Here is an 18480-nt window from a genome sequence, read left to right on the forward strand (position 1 = left end):
AGAGCCAAATATCAACAGTACAACGATTGAAATTTCTTTTGAGGGCGAAATTTTTAAAACTTAAACTTCTTCTAATGCCACTTCTTCAAAATAGACTCACTCAGGCCATGGTGTTTTATGGAAGAGCCACACTCAAGGGGCCAAAGAGCCGCATGTGGCTCACAAGCCGCAGTTTGCCAACCATGGGCCTAGTGCAAAGGTACAAGGGTTATCTTTTATTCTTAGGATGTATGTAAAATTGTTAAGACAGAATTTTCCATTTTCCAGGTTCTTGCTATAATATTATTCGGGTTCCTCCAGAAAAGGTGGATGTTGGGGATACAATCCATGGAGCCCAGGTGATATGTTCGATTGCTTCTACAGAGCGTTTTAAACCTTCTTATTACCATAGTTTTGGTGAGTGCAGAGATGAAGCAAATTGCAATGGGGCTTGCTTTAGTGTCACAGTAGCAGAGGCAAATACTATGCTAATACTGTTTATCAGAGTATGGTAACATTTTGGGTCAAGGTTGCATTTTAATGCCACTTAAGTTTATTCTGGTTAGTAATATACTTCTTTCCTTAGCCAACTGACTACTTGAAAGGATAGTTATTTTAGTACAAGTAATCACTAAAAAATTAATTGACAAAATCAAGAGTGAACCATAATATAAATGATGGACTTTGAGTGATTATGATGAATCAATGTAGGTTCATCTATAATAATAATAGCGTAATATGCTAATTCGATCGGACATCCTTCTGACGACCTTCCGGACAAAGCAGGGGCTGCGAGGGAAGCCTGGGTCCTGGAGGGAAGCCAGTGCCAGCAGCCGGGGAAAGGAAGGCCTACTCTTGTACGAATTTTGTGCATTGAGTCCCTAGTCAATTATAAGAAACTAGGTGCCTGATGCATGAAGATTTGTGCAGGAATGGGCCTTCCTTCTGGCTGCTGGCGTTGCCTTTGCTCCAGCCAGAGCTGCCTTTCTGCCTTTGCTTTGGCCCAGAGCTGTCTTTCTGGCTTCCCACACTGCCGAGAGGCCTAGAGCAGCTGAGGTGGTGTGGAATACCTGCATCATTGCTGGGTTAATTTACATACACTTGGTGCCTGCATATGCAAATTAACCCACCATATTTGTTGGGTTAATTTGCTTACTCACTTCTGATTGGCTGGTGGGCATCGCGAAGGTGCAGACAATTTGCATCTCTCTCTTTTATTAGTGTAGAGAGGATGTTAATAATGCAGAGCTTATGCCTCTGGGGGGGCAGGGGGAGGCAAGAGGTATATGGGAAATCTCTGTACTTTCCTTTCAGTTTTATTATGAACCTAAAATTGTTCTAAAAAGTTGAAGTCTTAATTTAAAAAATCATTTGAACATAAAAAATTAATTGACAGGATTCAAAATTTTAGGTAACTTTAAAGACCACAAATAAAGATCTTGATTATATATTTTTTGGAAAATTCATATTCTATATAGATTGCTTTAGCTTTTTCTCAGGATATTTTTCTTTTGTATTCTAAATCTTTATAGACAATCTGCTCCTGGGTCTTTACCCCTGGTATAAATAACAAGAGGATTATGGAATAAAGGTTCAAATCATAAATCACATTTTCATATTATGTTTCTTTACTTGTCCTTAAACTACAACAATTTTAAAAGAAAGAAAAAAAGATAAAAAGTGAATATAGTGCACTCAACCAAACTATCCTAAGCAGTTCCCTTTTTAAAGTAGGAACGGGAAATCTGTATAACAAAGCTGGGAAACAGTGAAGAATTACTTTTGGCTGGCCTTTGTCTGGGTCAGCAGTCATGTGGGCCAGCATTCAAACATGTTCCCTTAAACTGTCACATTTCAGACAACTCTAGTTTACCAAATAACACTTTAATGTTTGCTGGAACCTTTCAGGAATGACGAAGAACTACATAATCTTCATTGAACAACCTCTAAAAATCAATCTGTGGAAAATGATCATTTCTAAAATCCGGGGAAAGGCCTTCTCAGACGGAATCAGCTGGGAGCCCCAGTCTAACACACGGTTTCATGTGGTGAATAAGCACACTGGACAGGTGGAGTATTTTGAGTGTATTTATCATGAAAATGATTGGAAACAAAGGCACATTTCCATTTGGTTGATTTTTACTCTCACGGGGCATTACTTGCATGACTCTTAATCAAGGACAGTACCTTCTTTCATAGGTATGACTAACTACTTATTAATTAACACAGGGAATTTAGTATATTAGAACATTGTAGGAAATGGCTTTATCCTTTAAATTATCTGATTTAATTAAAATGGCATCTAGAAACCCTCTTAGCATGGACTTTTCCATATCATAATATTTGCAAAAGAAGATATTGTTCATGCAAAGGTCTTCTGCACATTGGTTAAATATCTTTCTATTAATAGCACTATTATGTCTGTTTATTTTCTCCCTCTCTAAGGAGATAGTATTCTAAATTTACTGTACTGTCATTTTATTAAAAAAATGTTAATAGTGAGTGCATTTTTGAAGAATTAATCACTTAAATTTATCATGTCACTTAATAGCAGTGCTTTTTTTGTTTCCATGTATTTTTTTAAAAATTCTTTATTTCTTTAATTCTTTAAAGTATTACATATAGTAAGTATTACATATGTCTCCTTTTTCCCCCCATTTGACCTCGCCCTGCCACCCACACCCCACACATGCCCTCACCTAGTAATGTTTTTAAAAAACAGATATTCTTATTGATTTTTAGAGAGAGAGAGGAAGGAAGAGGAAGAGAGAGAGAAACATTGATAGAGCAGAACATTTGGCTGCCTCCTGCCTGCTCCCTACCTGGGAATTGAGCCTGCAATTTAGTCATGTGTCTTGACTGGGAATCAAACCGGAAACCTTTTGGTGCACGGGTAATGACCAGACAACCGAGCCACACCAGCCAGGGCAGCAGTGTTTTCTATTTAACCATGTAGAGTTCAGGAATTATCTATCCTTCAAAACACTGGAGTTAGTTGTAACAGTCAGTTGGTCTGTATTAAACAGCCCCAGTTTGTTAATTAATATGAGGTGAGATGGCTTAAGCAAGCAATGGTTAAATCAAAGCATATTTACTTCTACATTTCAAATCTTACCTTTTGCATCTACATGCCCTGCCACATAACAGGGGGAAGTCTTAATTCGAGCTCGGTGTACCTGTTCCCTAAAGAAAAAAGAAAAGAAGGGAGCCGTGGGCTTCGGTGCAGAGATGGCCAAGTCCAAGAACCGCATCACTCACCAGTCCCAAAATGGCACAGAAAGGGCATCAGGAAACCCTGGTCACAAAGATACAAATCTCTTAAGGGTAGAACATGTGCTTTGCCAAGAAGCACAAGAAGGGCCTGAAGAAGATGCAGGCCAACAACGCCAAGGCTGGGAATGCCCGCGCTGAGGCCCAGGGAGCCCAGGCCCAATATCCCAAAGGGCTGCAGCCGCAAACTCAGTCGACTTGCCTACATTGCTCACCCCAAACTTGGGGAACGTGCTCATGCCGCATTGCCAAGGGGCTCAGGCTCTGCCAGCCAAAGGTCAAGGCCAAGGCCAAGGCGGAAACCAAGCCCCAGGCTGCGGGTGCGGCCGTAGGTCAGGCTCCCTCTCCCAAAGGTGCCCAGGCCCCCACGAAGGTTTCACAGTAGAGGCCTCTGTCTGCCCATGTGAGGACAGAAGGACCAGTGGGGCCCCTGGGCTGCTGTCTGCGTGGCACTGGTGCCCTCCTGTGCTGTTTGTACAAATAAACCTGTGGCAGGAAAGAAAAGAAAAGAGAAGAGGGAAAAAAAAGTCTTTTTTTCATTGTTTGTATTTCCCCTGCAGCTTCTTCCAGGGATGTACTGCACTAAGCCGTTTGTTACATTTCATCAAATCAATGCTTTTGAGGACCAGGGCTGTGTTGTAATTGATTTGTGCTGTCAAGATAATGGAAGAAGCTTAGAACTTTACCAACTACAGAATCTTAGGAAAGCTGGGGAAGAGCTTGATCAGGTAAACATCTTTGATTTGCAGGTGTCATCAAAATAATTTTGAACTAGCCAAGTCCTGGTTTTGGCTATGTAACCTTAGAAATAGCTGTTCTCTTGTCTCGTTGGCAATATGGAGGGAGAATGGTTTTAAAGACACAGTTTTGTCGCTTATTCATTTAACACTTGTAAAAATAATTTGAAGTACATACTTAATACCTGATAGAAAGCACGTCAAAGAAATACAAGAGATGTTTTGAGGGTGTGATTAGTTGCTTATTACACTTGACCACTGAACATGTTTAAATTTACTGGAAGGGACAGCAAAATGGACGTAACTTTAATTCTCTGATAAAAGTGTACCAGTTCATCTACCTGAAGGATTTCATTTTTTCCCCTGATATTGAATTCAGTGTAAGACTTTTTCCTGTGGTATGTACTACAAACTATTTTTAGCTAGAGTTTTATTTGGAAATCATTTAAAGACATTGGTTTTAAGATTTATTTATACTTACTAATCTTATTTATGTCATTAGAGCTGTATAATAGGTCTTGATAGCTGTAGTACAAGCCTGCTAACTCTTTTCTTTTTTAAAAGGGTGCCTAAGTTTTTCTTGGCCTTTTGCATTTCCATAAATTCAATATATCAGTTTTTTACTTTGAGAATAAAACATTGTGTAACCTATTTCAGACATCTTCTTATGCCAAAGTCATAAAAATATTCTTTTACATTTCTTTGCAGAAGAAGTTTTAATTCTAAAAATTAAGTATCTGTATATGTGTTATTGTTCTGGACTCTATATTCAGTTATGTGTTATTGTTCTGGACTCTATACTTTTTTTTTTTTAAATATATTTTATTGATTTTACACAGAGAGGAATTGAGAGGGACAGAGAGCTAGAAACGTTGATGAGAGAGAAACACCGACCAGCTGCCTCCTGCACACCCCCCACTGGGGATGTGCCCGCAACCAAGGTACATGCCCTTGACCGGAATCGAACCTGGGACCCTTCAGTCCGCAGGCCGACGCTCTATCCACTGAGCCAAACCGGTCCCGGCTGGACTCTATACTTTAATTAGTTGCTTCTATAACTCCTTAATATGCAAATATGATAATCCTACTAAAATCCAAAGCACATTGGTTAAATATCTTTCTACTAATAGCACTATTATATCTGTTTATTTTTCCCCTCTCTAAAGAGATAGTATTCAAATTTACTGTAGAAAAGTAAATCTAAATAGAATAGAATAGATTTCTTTATTCTATTATAGTATAATTTATACTTTATAGGATAATTTCAGCATCCTTTTAAAAAATATATTTTATTGATTTTTTACAGAGAGGAAGAGAGAGGGACAGAGTTAGAAACATCAATGAGAGAGAATCATCAATTAGTTGCCTCTAGCACACCCGCTACTGGGGATGTGCCTGCAACCAAGGTACATGCCCTTGACCGGAATCGAACCTGGGACCTTTCAGTCTGCAGGCCAATGCTCTATCCACTGAGCCAAACTGGTTTCGGCTAATTTCAGCATCCTTAAAAGACCATATTCCACCTATTCTTTTTTCAATTTTAAATTCTTTATTGTTTAAAGTATTATATATAGTATAACATATGTCTCCTTTTATTCCCATTGAGCTCTCACCAGCTACCCCCACCCCTCAGCACATGCCCTCATCCCCCTAGAGTCTGTATCCATTGGTTATGCTTATATGTATGCATACAAGTCCTTTGGTTGATCTCTCATCCTCTTTGCTTTCCCTGCTCTCAATCCTCTGCTTTCCCTCTTCAGTGTGATAGTTTGTTCAATACTTCTATGTCTCTGGATCTATTTTTAAAAATATATATTTTGTTGATTTTTTTACAGAGAGAAAGAGAGAGGGATAGAGAGTTAGAAACATCGATCAGCTGTCTCCTGCACACCCCCTACTGGGGATATGCCCACAATCAAGGTACATGCCCTTGACAAGAATCGAACCTAGGACCTTTCAGTCCACAGGCCGAAACTCTATCCACTGAGCCAAATCGGTTTCGGCTGGATCTATTTTTGTTCATCAATTTATGTTGTTCAGTATATTCCAAAAATGAGTGAGATCGTGTGATACTTACCTTTCTCCAACTGGCTTATTTCGCTGTAGCATAATGCCCTCCAGATCCATCCATGTTGATGTAAATGGTAAGAGTTCTTTCTTTTTTATAGCAGCATAGTCTTCCATTGTGTAGATGTACTATCGTTTTTTAATCTCATTTGCTGATGGACACTTAGGGTGTTTACAATAATTAAGATTTATTGTAAATTGTGCTTCTATGAACATAGGAGTGCACATATTCTTTCTGATTGGTGTGTCTAATTTCTTGGGAAAAATTCCTAGAAGTGGGATTACTGGGTCAAATGGGAGTTCAATTTTAATTTTTTGGGGAAACCCTATACTGTTTTCCAAAGTGTGCATTCCCACCAGCAGTGCACGAGGGTTCCTTTTTCTCCACATCCTCGCTAGCACTTGTCATTTGTTGATTTGTGATGACAGCCATTCTGACTGGTGTGAGATGCTACCACATTGTCGTTTTGACTTGCATTTTTCGGATGGTGACTTTGAGAATTTTTTCATATGTCTCTTGGCCTTCTGTAAGTCCACTTTTGAAAAGTGTCTATTTGACATTTTCTCCATTTTTAAATAGATTTTTATTGATTTCAAAGAGGAAGAGAGAGAGGGGGAGAGAGATAGAAACATGAATGATGAGAGAGAAGCGTTGATCGTGTGCCTCCTGCTCTCTGCACATGGGGGATTGAGCCCACAACTCAGGCATGTGCCCTGACTAGGAATTTAACCTCCTGGTTCATAGGTTGATGCTCAACCCCTGAGCCACGCAGGCTGGGCTCTTATGTCCATTTTTTGATTAGATTGTTTATTTTATTTTTATTAAGTTGTATGAGTTCCCTATAAATTTTGGAGATTAAACACTTATTGGATGTAACATTGGCAAATATGCTCTCCCATGCAGTGGGCTCTCTTGTTTAGTTGATGGGTTTCTTTTGCTATGCATAAGCCTTTTAATTTTTATGTAGTCCCATTTGTTTTTCTCCTTAGTTTCTACTGTCCTAGGACAATAAATTGGATCTTTTTTCTTTTTTGCTCTTCTGACTGGATGCTTTTTGCTTCCTCATATTCCAAATCATTGATTTGATCCTTAGAGTTCTTAGGTCTACAGTTGAACCCCTGTAAATTGTTCATTATTTCAATTAGTGTATGTTTAATTCCTGACTGGTCCTTTTCATGTCTTGACCTTCTCACTAAGAACCTTGAAAGTCTCATCAAGATTCTTGAGTAACCTTATAAGCATAGTTTTGAACTCTGTGTCCTATAGTTTGCTTTCTTCTATTTCTTTCATTTGTGACATGTTTTTTTGTCTTCCCATTTTGGCTGCTTTCCTGTGTTTGTTTCTATGTATTAGGTAGAGCTACTATGTCTCCTGGAGTTGGTAGAGTGGCCTTGTGTAGTCGGTGTCCTGTTGGGGCCAGTGGCTAAGCCTTGCCAGTCACCTGAAATAGGAAATCTAGGTGTGTCTCTGTGTGGGCTGTGTGCACAGTCTTTTATTTAAGTGTTGATTGCTATTGATATCTCTTGGAGGAGTTGACCTCCAGGCCAGTTACGTGAGGAGCAGCTGCAATTACTGTGGGAGAGCTGCTATGCAGGAGGTGAGGCCAACTGTGAAGTAGGGCAGGCCAGTGCTAGTGAGGATCTTGGGCCTTTTCTGATAGGTTTGGGGCATGTTGACACCAGCTGCAGCTTGTTTGAGAGATTTAGCAAAGTCTGAAGCCTGAACCAGGACAGGCCATTTATATGGAAAAGCCACCTCAAACAGCTTGGGTGGTGCTGCAAATTGGATGGAACGGGGTCTCAGGGAATCCCCAGAATGGAATAAACAGTGTGGGCTGGCCATCTTGTGGTGGCTGTCTTCTGACCACATGGAGGAGGCCATCTTGTGTGAGGGCATGATGGTCAATTTGAATATTACCTCTTTATTATATAGGATAATATTTACAATTTTAACTATTTCAGATATGGCTGTCAGTCAGCCCTGTGACAAGGGAAGTCCCAGCACAGGAACAATGACCCTTACTAGCATCCCTGCCTAGGAGAAAGCTGCCACCAAGTTCCTGCCCAATGCCAGGTAGCCCACTTTCTCCCTGTATGTGTCTGGGTCCCTCAGAGTCAGCTGGTGTTGGAGCTCAGAGTAAGTGAGTCTGAGTACATTCATTCATTGGCCCTTTAAAAGGAACATCTGGGTCTCCAGCAGCCTCCATGTCCCTCAGCCACATTTCCCACTGGTTTTCACAGCCTGTAATTACGAAGACTTCTCTTCCCATCTCTGGAACCCTGGTCTGGGGGTTTGGGGTGGAGCTGGGACCTCTTGTTCCTTATGGGCAGCCTCCATAGAGATTATCTACCTCCCAATTAAAAAATGACACATGTGTATGTTGGACTAACCTGTTCGTCACCTCTGTCCCTCCTACCCGTCTCAGTGTGCTTTCTTCTTTACTTCTCTAGTTGTAAGACTTCCTTCCATTCATCCAGCTTTCACACAGTTCTGAATGATGGTTGTTCTGTATTTTAGTTGTAATTTTGATGTGGTTGTGAGAGGTGGCAAGTACAGGTATTTACCTATGCTGCCATCATGGTTCTCTCTGGGCCTAAATAGTTTTAATCTTAATTTGAAGCATGATATAATCCCTGCAAGAGCCAGTGCATGGTAACTAGTGAAATCTGAATAAAGTTAGTGGATTATGTCAATGTGAATTTCCCAATTGTGATATTGTACTGTAGTTATGTAAGACATTGTAATTGGTGAAAAGGGATGAAGGATGCATTATTTCTTTTTTCATGTGATAAAATATACATAACACTAGAGGCCTGGTGCATGAAATTAGTGCAGTGGTGGCGGGGGGGTTCTCAGCCCAGCCTGCACCCTCTCCAATCTTGGACCTCTTGAGGAATGTCCACAGGGATCTGGCCTAAACTGGAAGTCAAACATCCCTCTCACAATCCGGGACTACTGGCTCCAACCACTTGTCTTCCTGATTGTCCCTAACTGCCTGCCAGACTGATCACCCCCTAAACATTCCCCTGCCAGCCTGATCGATGCCTAACTGCTCCCCTGCCAGCCTGATTGCCCCCAACTTCCCTCCCCTGCAGACCTGGTCCTCCCCAACTGCCTTCTCCTGCTTGCCTGGTTGCCCCCTACTACCTTCCCCTGCTGGCCTGGTTGCCCCTAACTGCCCTTCCCTGCTGGCTTGATCACCCACAACTGCCCTCCTCTGCCGGCCATCTTGTGGTGGCCATCTTGTGACCACATGGGGGAGGCCATCTTGTGCAAGGGCATGGTGGTCAATTTGCATATTACCTCTTTATCATATAGGATAATATTTACTATTTTAACTATTTTAGGTGTACAATTCAGTGGCATTAAGTATGCTAACAATGTTGTGCAACCATCACCACTATCCATTTCTAAAACTTTTTCATCATTACAAACAGAAATTGTGTATCCCTTAAATAACTTCTCCCTATTTCTCCCTCTCCCTTTCTACTTTTGTTTCTATAAATCTACCTATTTTAGTTATCTCATATAAGTGAAATCATACAAGAATTGTTCTTTTGTGTCTGGCTTATTCCATTTAGCATAATCTTTTCAAGGTCATCCATGTTGTAACATGTATCAGAATCTCATTCCTTTTAAAGGTTGGATAATATATATATACATACCACATCTTATTTATCTGTTGGTGGACATTTGAATAGTTTTTACTTTCTGACTGTTGTGAATAATACTGTTAAGGACATTAGAAAATAGTCTGGCTGGTGTTGTTCAGTGGTTGAGCATCGACCTGTGAACCAGAAGGTCATGGATTGATTTCAGGTCAGGGCACATGTCTGGGTTGTGAGCTTAATCCCCAGTAGGGGCCAGGTGATCAATGATTCTCTTTCATCACTGATGTTTCTCTCTCTCCCTCTTCCTTCCTCTCTGAAATCAATAAAAATACATTTAAAAAAGGAACATTGGCACACAAGTATTTATTTTAGCTCCTGTTTTCAATTCCCTTTGGTATTTACCTAAAATTGCTGGGTCATATGATAATTCTATGTTTAACTTTTTGAGGAACTGCCAAATGATTTTCATAGCAGCTGCACAATTTTACATTCCCACCAGCAATGCACAAGTGTTCCAATTTCTTCATGTTCTCACCAACACTGTTATATCTTTATTTCTTTACATTTTTATATTAGCCATCCTAATGAGTATAAAGTGTTATCTCATTGTGGCTTTAATATGCATTTTCCTAGTGACCAATTTTGTTGAGCATTTTTTCATGTATTTATTGTCCATTTGTTTATCTTTGGTGAAAGATTTTTCTTTCAGTCCTTTGCCCATTTCAAAATCAGTTGTTTTTCTGTATTCTCACAACTGCATGTGAATCTGCAATCATATAAAAATAAAAAGTTTAATAAAGAAATTTCTTGATTTTTTTTCAGCCTTTAGCTGTCTTTTCCTAAAAGCATCTTATGCCCTAAAGGGAAAAAGTACTCCCAATATCTAGTTTATCTCCTCCCAAATCTCCACCCCATTTTTCTTCACTGCCTTTTTTTTTTTTGCCCCCCTCCCTCCCTCCCATACATACCCTCCCTCCCCAGAGTTTTATGTCCATTGGTTGTACTTATATGCATGTATACAAGTTTTTCGGTTGATCTATTATCTCCCCCAGTTCTCCCTCCCCTCCCCACTGTAATTTGACAGTCTGCTTGTTGCTTTACTGTCTCTATATCTATCTTTTGGTTCATCAGTTTATAATGTTCTTTATTATCCATAAATGAGTGAGGTCATGTAGTGTTTCTCTTTCATTGACTGGCTTATTTCACTCAGCATGATGTTCTCTAGTTCTATCCAGGTTGCTGCAAATGATGAGAATTCCTTCTTTTTTATGGCAGCATAGTATTCCATTGTGTAGATGTACCATGATTTTTTGATCCAATCATCTGCTGACGGGCACCTAGGCTGTTTCCAAATTCTGGCTATTGTAGATTGTGCTGCTATGAACATAGGGGTGCATATATCCTTTCTGATTGGTGTTTATAGTTTCTTGGGATATATTCCTAGGAGTGGGATTAGTGGGTCAAATGGGAGTTCCATTTTCAGTTTTTTGAGGAAACTCCACACTGTTCTCCACAGTGGTTGCATCAGTCTGCATTCCCACCAGCAGTGCACGAGGGTTCCTTTTTCTCCACAACCTCGCCAACAATTGTCGTTTGTTGATTTGTTGATGTTGGCCATTCTGACAGGTGTGAGATGGTACCGCATTGTTGTTTTGATTTGCACCTCTCGGATAATTAGTGACTTTGAGCATGTTTTCATGTGCCTTTTGGCCTTCCTTCTGTCTTCTTTTGAAAATATTCTATTTAGGTCCATTGCCCATTTCTTAATTGGATCATTCATCTTCCTTTTATTTAGTTGTATAAGCTGTCTGTAGATGTTGGAGATTAAACCTTTATCAGTGGTAACATTTGCAAATATGTTCTCCCACACCGTGGGCTTTCTTGTTGTTTTGTTGATGGTTTCTTTTGCTGTAAAAAAGCTTTTAATTTTGATGTAGTCCCATTTGTTTATTTTCTCTCTAGCTTCCATTGCCCTAGGGGCAGTATCAGTGAAGAAGTTCTTTTTACTGCCTTTTTAGCTCAACAGTGCCTTCAAGCAGCTGTTTTAAACATTTTGTCCAGCTTTTCTGTCTCTCCACATGACCTTATCTACCATTATTGGGAGTCTCTTTTTGTTCAGTTATGGATTTGAAAAAGAAAAAAAATATTTAAATGAATGTAAGAGTAATTTTAAAAAATGGAACTCTGTATGCAGTTTAAACATAACACTAAGTCTTTACCCAGTAGAAACATTTCTGCATGAGGTAGAGATAACATGGGCTAGGTATATGGGAGAAATGGCAGTTCCTTCTGCATCTTACAATATTTTATGGGAGAAAATGTACTTAAAGTATTCTATTGCCAGAAAAAATACACTTATTTTATTAGGGTCTCTCACTTAAAAATCACCTCTGCAGAGAGGCTATGTTGGGGGTCCCCCTTGATAATTCACTAGGAGGATTCACAGGTCCCAGAAAAATCAGCAAAAGAAAGAGGTACAGGGGTGAAGTCTGGAAGAAACTGAATTCTTGGAGGCATGCATCTGGTTGTCCAGGGTTCTTTATTGGGGATCTCCACATAGACATATAGCCCCTCCATGGGTAATCTCAGTTACTGAAGCTCCAGACCCCCACAGAGAAAGCAGGGACTCATTATAAATCACATTTACACTAATAAAAGAGAAAGATGCAAATTGACCATACCTTTGTGACACCACCAGCTAATTAGGAGTGAGCATGCAAATTAACCCAACAAAGATAGCAGGTTAATTTGGATGCACAGGAACCAAACAGGATAGGACTCAGGTGTTCCACACCACCCCAGCTGCTCCAGGCCTCTGGGCAGTGTGGGAAGGAGGAAAGGACAGAGCAAAGGTGGTGCCAGCAGTCAGAGGAAGGAAGGCCCATTCTTACATGAACCTTGGTTCATCAGGCCTCTAGTTTCAGCATAAATTATCTGGATAAACGAGTACAGTGTGACTCAATGCCTCAGGCATGCAGAGTACTTTTATCAGACTGATCAGTCCAAGGAAGAGCTTGGCTCCCAGGTGCCAGACAAAAACAGTCCTTTCTTGAGAGTATGCAGGGTTTGAGCAACCTAGGTCTGCTAAATTAACCCTTTTTCACCCAGAGGTCTATCCTAACCAAACCTGAAGAAAGAAGCAGCCCTTGTTACTCGCTAGTTCCCCACCCTGTTTCTTAATGGCATTTATCACTGTAAGAACCTGGGCTATATAATCAATTGTTTATTTGACACCAATGAAACAACATATTATTTACTATCACTCCTTCTCCACTAGACTATCAGTTCCATGAGGCCAGAGGTTTTGTTTCGTTCACTGCTGTATTCCCAGCGTCTAAAACGGTACCTGTAGTAGGTACTCAACAGGTGTTCGTTGTATAAATAAATGAATAAAAATGCTCATGCATGCAATTACTTAGGAATGCCAATAATGTTGCCTGGATCTAAAAATTTGGGGCATGCTGCTGTTGCATGGACGACAATTTCCTCACCTGTTTATTTCTCTCTCCTGAACAGGTCTATAATTCAGTGGCCACATCTTTCCCTCGAAGGTTTGTTTTGCCCTTACATGTCAGTTTGAACGCCCCTGAGGGAGAGAACCTCAGCCCGCTGTCTTACTCCTCGGCCAGTGCTGTGAAACAGGCTGATGGCAAGGTAGGCTCTGAGCAGGTAACAGATGAAGACACTGACTGTTAGTGTTGTTTTCACTCACTGGCCGTTCCCCACAGTGTTTGATGGACACTAAGTTTCACAACATTCAGCTGAGCAGGGTCAGGTCCAGGTACATTGCTTGCACAAGAACCGTGGAATTCAGTTTGGGAGTGAGCACTGTGTTCACCGATCTCTTTTGTGTTTTGAAACAGATATACGAAAAACTAGAAACGGTTGTATAATGTTTAAATATTTCAGATTGGTCCTGGCCACCCCTGCCTTTTAGATAATTTGTGCTTATCACAGGCATATTATTGGCTAGCTATCAATGTCTTAGCTTTAGTAGAATAAAAAGTCCACTTGTACTTCCTATCAGTTTAGTCACAAAACCAGGTAATCTTTTATGCATTTTACCCATGATGGCAAGAAGAACAATATAAAAAATTACATAGAACCTTCATTTCCAAGCCCTGTCAGAAATTCTTTCACAGTATTACCCCCTCACAGACTTTTACACTGATGAAAATAAGTGAGGATTAGGCAATCACTACAAATCTTTTGGAACCTTTTCAGATTTGGTGCTCTTATGAAAATCTACACCCTGAGAACTTAGAACAAGTAGGAGGTATTGAGTTTCCCCAGATCAACTATGGCCAGTTTTGTGGCAAAAAGTATCGTTTCTTCTATGGCTGTGGATTTCGGCATTTGGTGGGGGATTCTCTGGTCAAGGTCGACGTGGTGAACAAGACACTGAAGGTAATGAAAATCTCTCTTGTTTTCCAAACCCTGAAAGGACCTGCTCTGCCCTTGGAATGAGTCTGTTTTGATTAAGGCAGCTTAAAAAAAATATATATATATATATATATATATATATATATATATATATATATAAAAAATTTATTTTTTACCGAGAGGAAGAGAGAGGAAATAGAGAATTGGAACATCGATAAGAGAGAATCATCGATCAGCTGCCTCTTGCACCACCCCCACTGGGGTTGTGCCCCCAACCAAGATACATGCCCTTGACTGGAATCGAACCCAGGACCTTCCAGTCTGCAGGCCAACGCTCTATCCACTGAGCCAAACTGGTTTCGGCTAAGGCAGCTTTTGAGATTCTCTAATGTTTAAGCAGCTCAGCTACTTACTTGTATTAAGTTTGAGAACCATGGAATCACCTAAGTAGGGTTATGTTCCCTCTAAGGAATCTAGATAAACCACAAGCCCAGAATTCTGAGCTTGATGTTATTTTGAGAGAAATCATGGGGCTAAGTTGTTGGCATAACTATATTTCAGGTTGATGGGAAATTATAATTTCACAAGTTGTGTGTGATGATGATAGAAAGTGCAGCTGCAAAAGCTCCCTCTCTCTCTCTTTCCTACTATATTCAATTCAGTAAGTCTGGTGTGTTTCTTTTTTATTGTTGGAATATTATATTGACAGCCAAATTTATGCCTGGAGGGGAAAAAAGCTATTGAAAGCTTTCAGCTCTTAACTAACCTTCTATCAAATACTTTTTTGGGGGAGTTACAGGTTTGGAGAGAAGATGACTTTTATCCGTCAGAACCTGTTTTTGTTCCAGTCCCAGGGTCCAGTGAGGAAGATGGTGGGGTTATTCTTTCTGTGGTGATCACCCCCAACCAGGTAAATGTATGTCCCTGTCACCAATCAGAAAGAAAAGTAACTCTGAGCCTTTTGAGGTCTGTATGAGGGATCTATTTAGTGAAGCTGCTGATAGTTTACTTTTATTCCAGTGTGGCACCTTCTCTTTTCTTCCCCTCCTTATCATTTACATACCCTTTTGTGATAACCCATACTTTTTATTGGTTTAGGTTTCTATTTGTAGAACTGTAGGAATTTATATCCGCATAGGAATGCAGTTACAAACTACTTTCATACATATTATTTTATTTACACATCAAGCAACTTTGTGGGATACCATTTACACATGTGGAATTTGTAACTTAAGGAAGCTGAAAGGGACTTGTATCAGATCTCATAGTAGTAAAGCCAGTATTTAACCCCCGTCTTCTGACTTCTAGTCTAATATTCGTACCATCTGTGCTGCCAAATTCAATGGAGTGACCCGAAAGTCTAATGTGGTGAACCCGGGACCTGGTGTCTCCATAATATCTAACATCTCTGGGCAATGTTGTGGCAACTAGGTTCCCCTTGGATACCAGCTCTGATGAACTCATGGAGGCTGCCTGGGAGGTAGAACTCTAACCCTTCCAAAGGGTTTGGTGAGGAATGTGCTCTGATCAGTGAGTCAGGCCTGCTGAGGGTTTAGGAGGCATTGGTCCTAATACCATGTACTTGCCACTCCCATATATTGATAGATACCAGGCAAATCTGGGTCTCCCTTGCAGTGATACGTTTGATCAGCTCTCAAGTAACACAAAATGGAGGGAGGCATTTCTAACTTGGAAGAAAGAATTTCTGTGAACTGGGTAAAAAGACCCCTAACCTTAAAGGGATCCTATGAAGGTGATTGACGTAAACAGTGTAACTTTTCCACTCTAGGTATGAGCTTCCTTTTCAGACCCGTTCAGCAACTCAGCAAACATTTAGTGACTGGGCAGGCAAGGCGCTCGGCTAGGTACTGAGGATAGCTGTGAAGATGAGTAACATAATCTCCCTCTTAGGAATTGTATAGCCTAGTGGAGGAGAGAGATCTATTTTTAATAGAAAAAAAGAATTTTCAACATTATTTCTTTTCTAGAATAAAAGCAACTTTCTCCTAGTCTTGGATGCCAAGAACTTTGAAGAACTGGGCCGAGCAGAGGTGCCTGTGCAAATGCCTTACGGGTTTCATGGCACCTTCATAGCCACCTAAGAGAAGAACCGGGAGGTCTGGGGACCAGGTTTAAGATGAATGTGCTCTGTACAAAAAGAGACTGAAAAGGGAACCTTACTCTCCAAACCTCAGACATCTGGTTTTTACATTATTATATATATAAAAAAGATTTCAATTGATAATTATGCTTTTATATTTTCTTAGGGCTCTTCCTTGAAAACACTGAGCAAGTGTTGATACCACTTTCTGAAGAGAGTTTTACATTTGTGTTTACTTGATATATATATATCTCTCTCAGTAACAAGAATGCATGAAAGAAAAACTAGAAGTAGGTAGGTGACAGAGGCTCTCACAGTGGAGAGAAGAAATCTGAATAATTGTAAGTAGTAGAATATGAATATAGATCTGAAAAGCACCGGGTTTTTTCATCATGGCCTGCCTGTTACCACTGGCCCCCAGGTGATTAAGAGGACGAGAAGCCAGCCATGTCACCCTGGTGGCTTCTTTTAGACTGGCTGTTTCTCTGCAGTCCACTGCAGCTGGACCACCCTGCCCCTAGTTTGGCCTTGGTACTGTTTGGAAATGTTACAGGATTCCAGGGCAGGAGAAAAAGGGGAAACTGAGACAGGAAGATTAGGACAAGGCCAAACATTGTGAGTAATTTGCAACTGGCCTGCAAGTGACAAACCAGTGTCTTTCCCAGGACACTCTGAGAGCAGATAGTTAGAACCTCCCTGCTGAGAGAATGCAGAAAGGGAGGGGAAAAGGGAAAGGAGAAAAGGGCACTTTTACTCCCTAAGCAAAGCCAGCAGCCTCCGGCCTCAGCAAGATGAAGTTGCCAGAATCCTGGGAAGACCACAGCAAGAACACCTCGAGACTTAACCTATACCAAGACACTCCGCAAAGAATCTCCTGAAACCTACAGACAGGAGGAGGTCTATTACTCCTCCAACTTGCTCCAGACACTCTCGTTTCTGTATTACCAGGCAAGCCCCTCTGTGCTCCAAGCCTGATGAGATAGATTTGCTTGCTTTGCTTTGCTTTTTCAATAAAGGTGCATGCGTTCACCGCTTTAATAAATTGTTTTTTTCACAATGCAGTCAAGGTCTCTTGTATAAACTCATTTATATGAGAAGACAAGGTTCGAGATTGGGGACAACCCTCTCTCTCCCACTAGCTCAGGGGGATGTCCTGTCTAATAACACCTTTCTGGTGTCTGTGTGAGGTGCTAAAGTCAAGCATTTCTTCTAATCTCCAGGTGTCTTGTTCTTCAGAGATTAATGAAAAGTCATTAGTTCTTCATTTATTTGGGCAACAGGTGGTACTAGAGACCATTTAATCCCCACATTTCTAAGCCTAACCAGTTTTTTTACTAATAGCCCAAATCAGCCTAGGTTTGTCACTGAAGCCACACTCTTTCTGACATCTTCAAAGTTCCTTTCCTTCAGTCACACTCCTTCCCTCCTCCGAATTCCAGTCCTGGGCCAGCTAAACCTTCATGCTCCCTCTGCCTGGTGAACATCGCTGGAAAAGACCCCCAAACATGTCTTTCAGGAGCAATTGTGAATTCATGATTAGGCTCGCTGCACAGTCCTGAACCAACAGTCGGTTTCTTCTTAATTTTCTTTCTTTTTTAAAATCGTCACCCAAGGATATTCTTATTGATTTTAGAGGAGGGTGGGGGTAAAAGGTAGGGGGGGGGGGAGAGAGAGAGAAAGAGAGAGAGAGAGAAAGAAGACAATTAATGCATGGGAGAACATTGATTGGTCACCTTCTGAATGTGCCCCAACTAGGGATCAAACCCACAACCTAGGTATGTGCCCTGACCAGGAATTGAACCCACAACCTTTAAGTATATGGATAATGCTCCAACCAACAGAGCCACATGGCAGGGCTCAGTTTTCTTTAAAAGTTATTGTAGCCAAAACTGGTTTGGCTCAGTGGATAGAGCGTTGGCCTGTGGACTGAAGGGTCCCGGGTTTGATTCCGGTCAAGGGCATGTACCTTGGTTGTGGGCACATCCCCAGTAGGGGGTGTGCAAGAGGCAACTGTTTCTCTCTCATGAATGTTTCTAACTCTCTATTCCTCTCTCTTCCTCTCTGTAAAAAATCAATAAAATATATTTTTTAAAAAAGAGTTATTGTAAACACCACAGACCCTACCTCTTTAGTTCCATACATACAGATGCCATATGTGAGAGTTTACATTGTGACAATAAAGTAAAAGTTCTAAGTTTTGGGTTTGTGTTAGTGAGATACAGAACAATAGTGCAGGCACACAATGGCGAGAAGATACCTAAGTAGAACAGATATGTCACATGTGGGAGCTTAGAGGCAAAGGTAACCATCCTATCTAATAAAGAGGGAATA

General features: G+C 40.7%; 1 protein-coding gene across 3 annotated transcripts in view; it reads left to right on the forward strand.

The window, feature by feature from the left end:
• Positions 1-17210, forward strand: part of LOC311627404 (succinate dehydrogenase [ubiquinone] cytochrome b small subunit, mitochondrial) — a 115279-nt gene extending 98069 nt beyond the window's left edge. For all 3 annotated transcript variants that reach the window (XM_084893878.1, XM_084893879.1, XM_084893880.1), the window contains 7 exons: positions 268-396; positions 1888-2048; positions 3810-3977; positions 13182-13319; positions 13890-14072; positions 14848-14958; positions 16037-17210. In XM_084893878.1, coding sequence (XP_084750004.1) covers positions 268-396; positions 1888-2048; positions 3810-3977; positions 13182-13319; positions 13890-14072; positions 14848-14958; positions 16037-16150 — 1004 coding nt within the window. In that variant the 3' untranslated portion in view covers positions 16151-17210. The remainder of the gene's footprint in view (positions 1-267; positions 397-1887; positions 2049-3809; positions 3978-13181; positions 13320-13889; positions 14073-14847; positions 14959-16036) is intronic.
• The last annotated feature ends 1270 nt before the right edge of the window (positions 17211-18480 follow it).

This window comes from Pipistrellus hanaki (assembly GCF_964339955.1).
Source record: "Pipistrellus hanaki genome assembly, chromosome: 9".
Taxonomy (NCBI): Eukaryota; Metazoa; Chordata; class Mammalia; order Chiroptera; family Vespertilionidae; genus Pipistrellus; species Pipistrellus hanaki.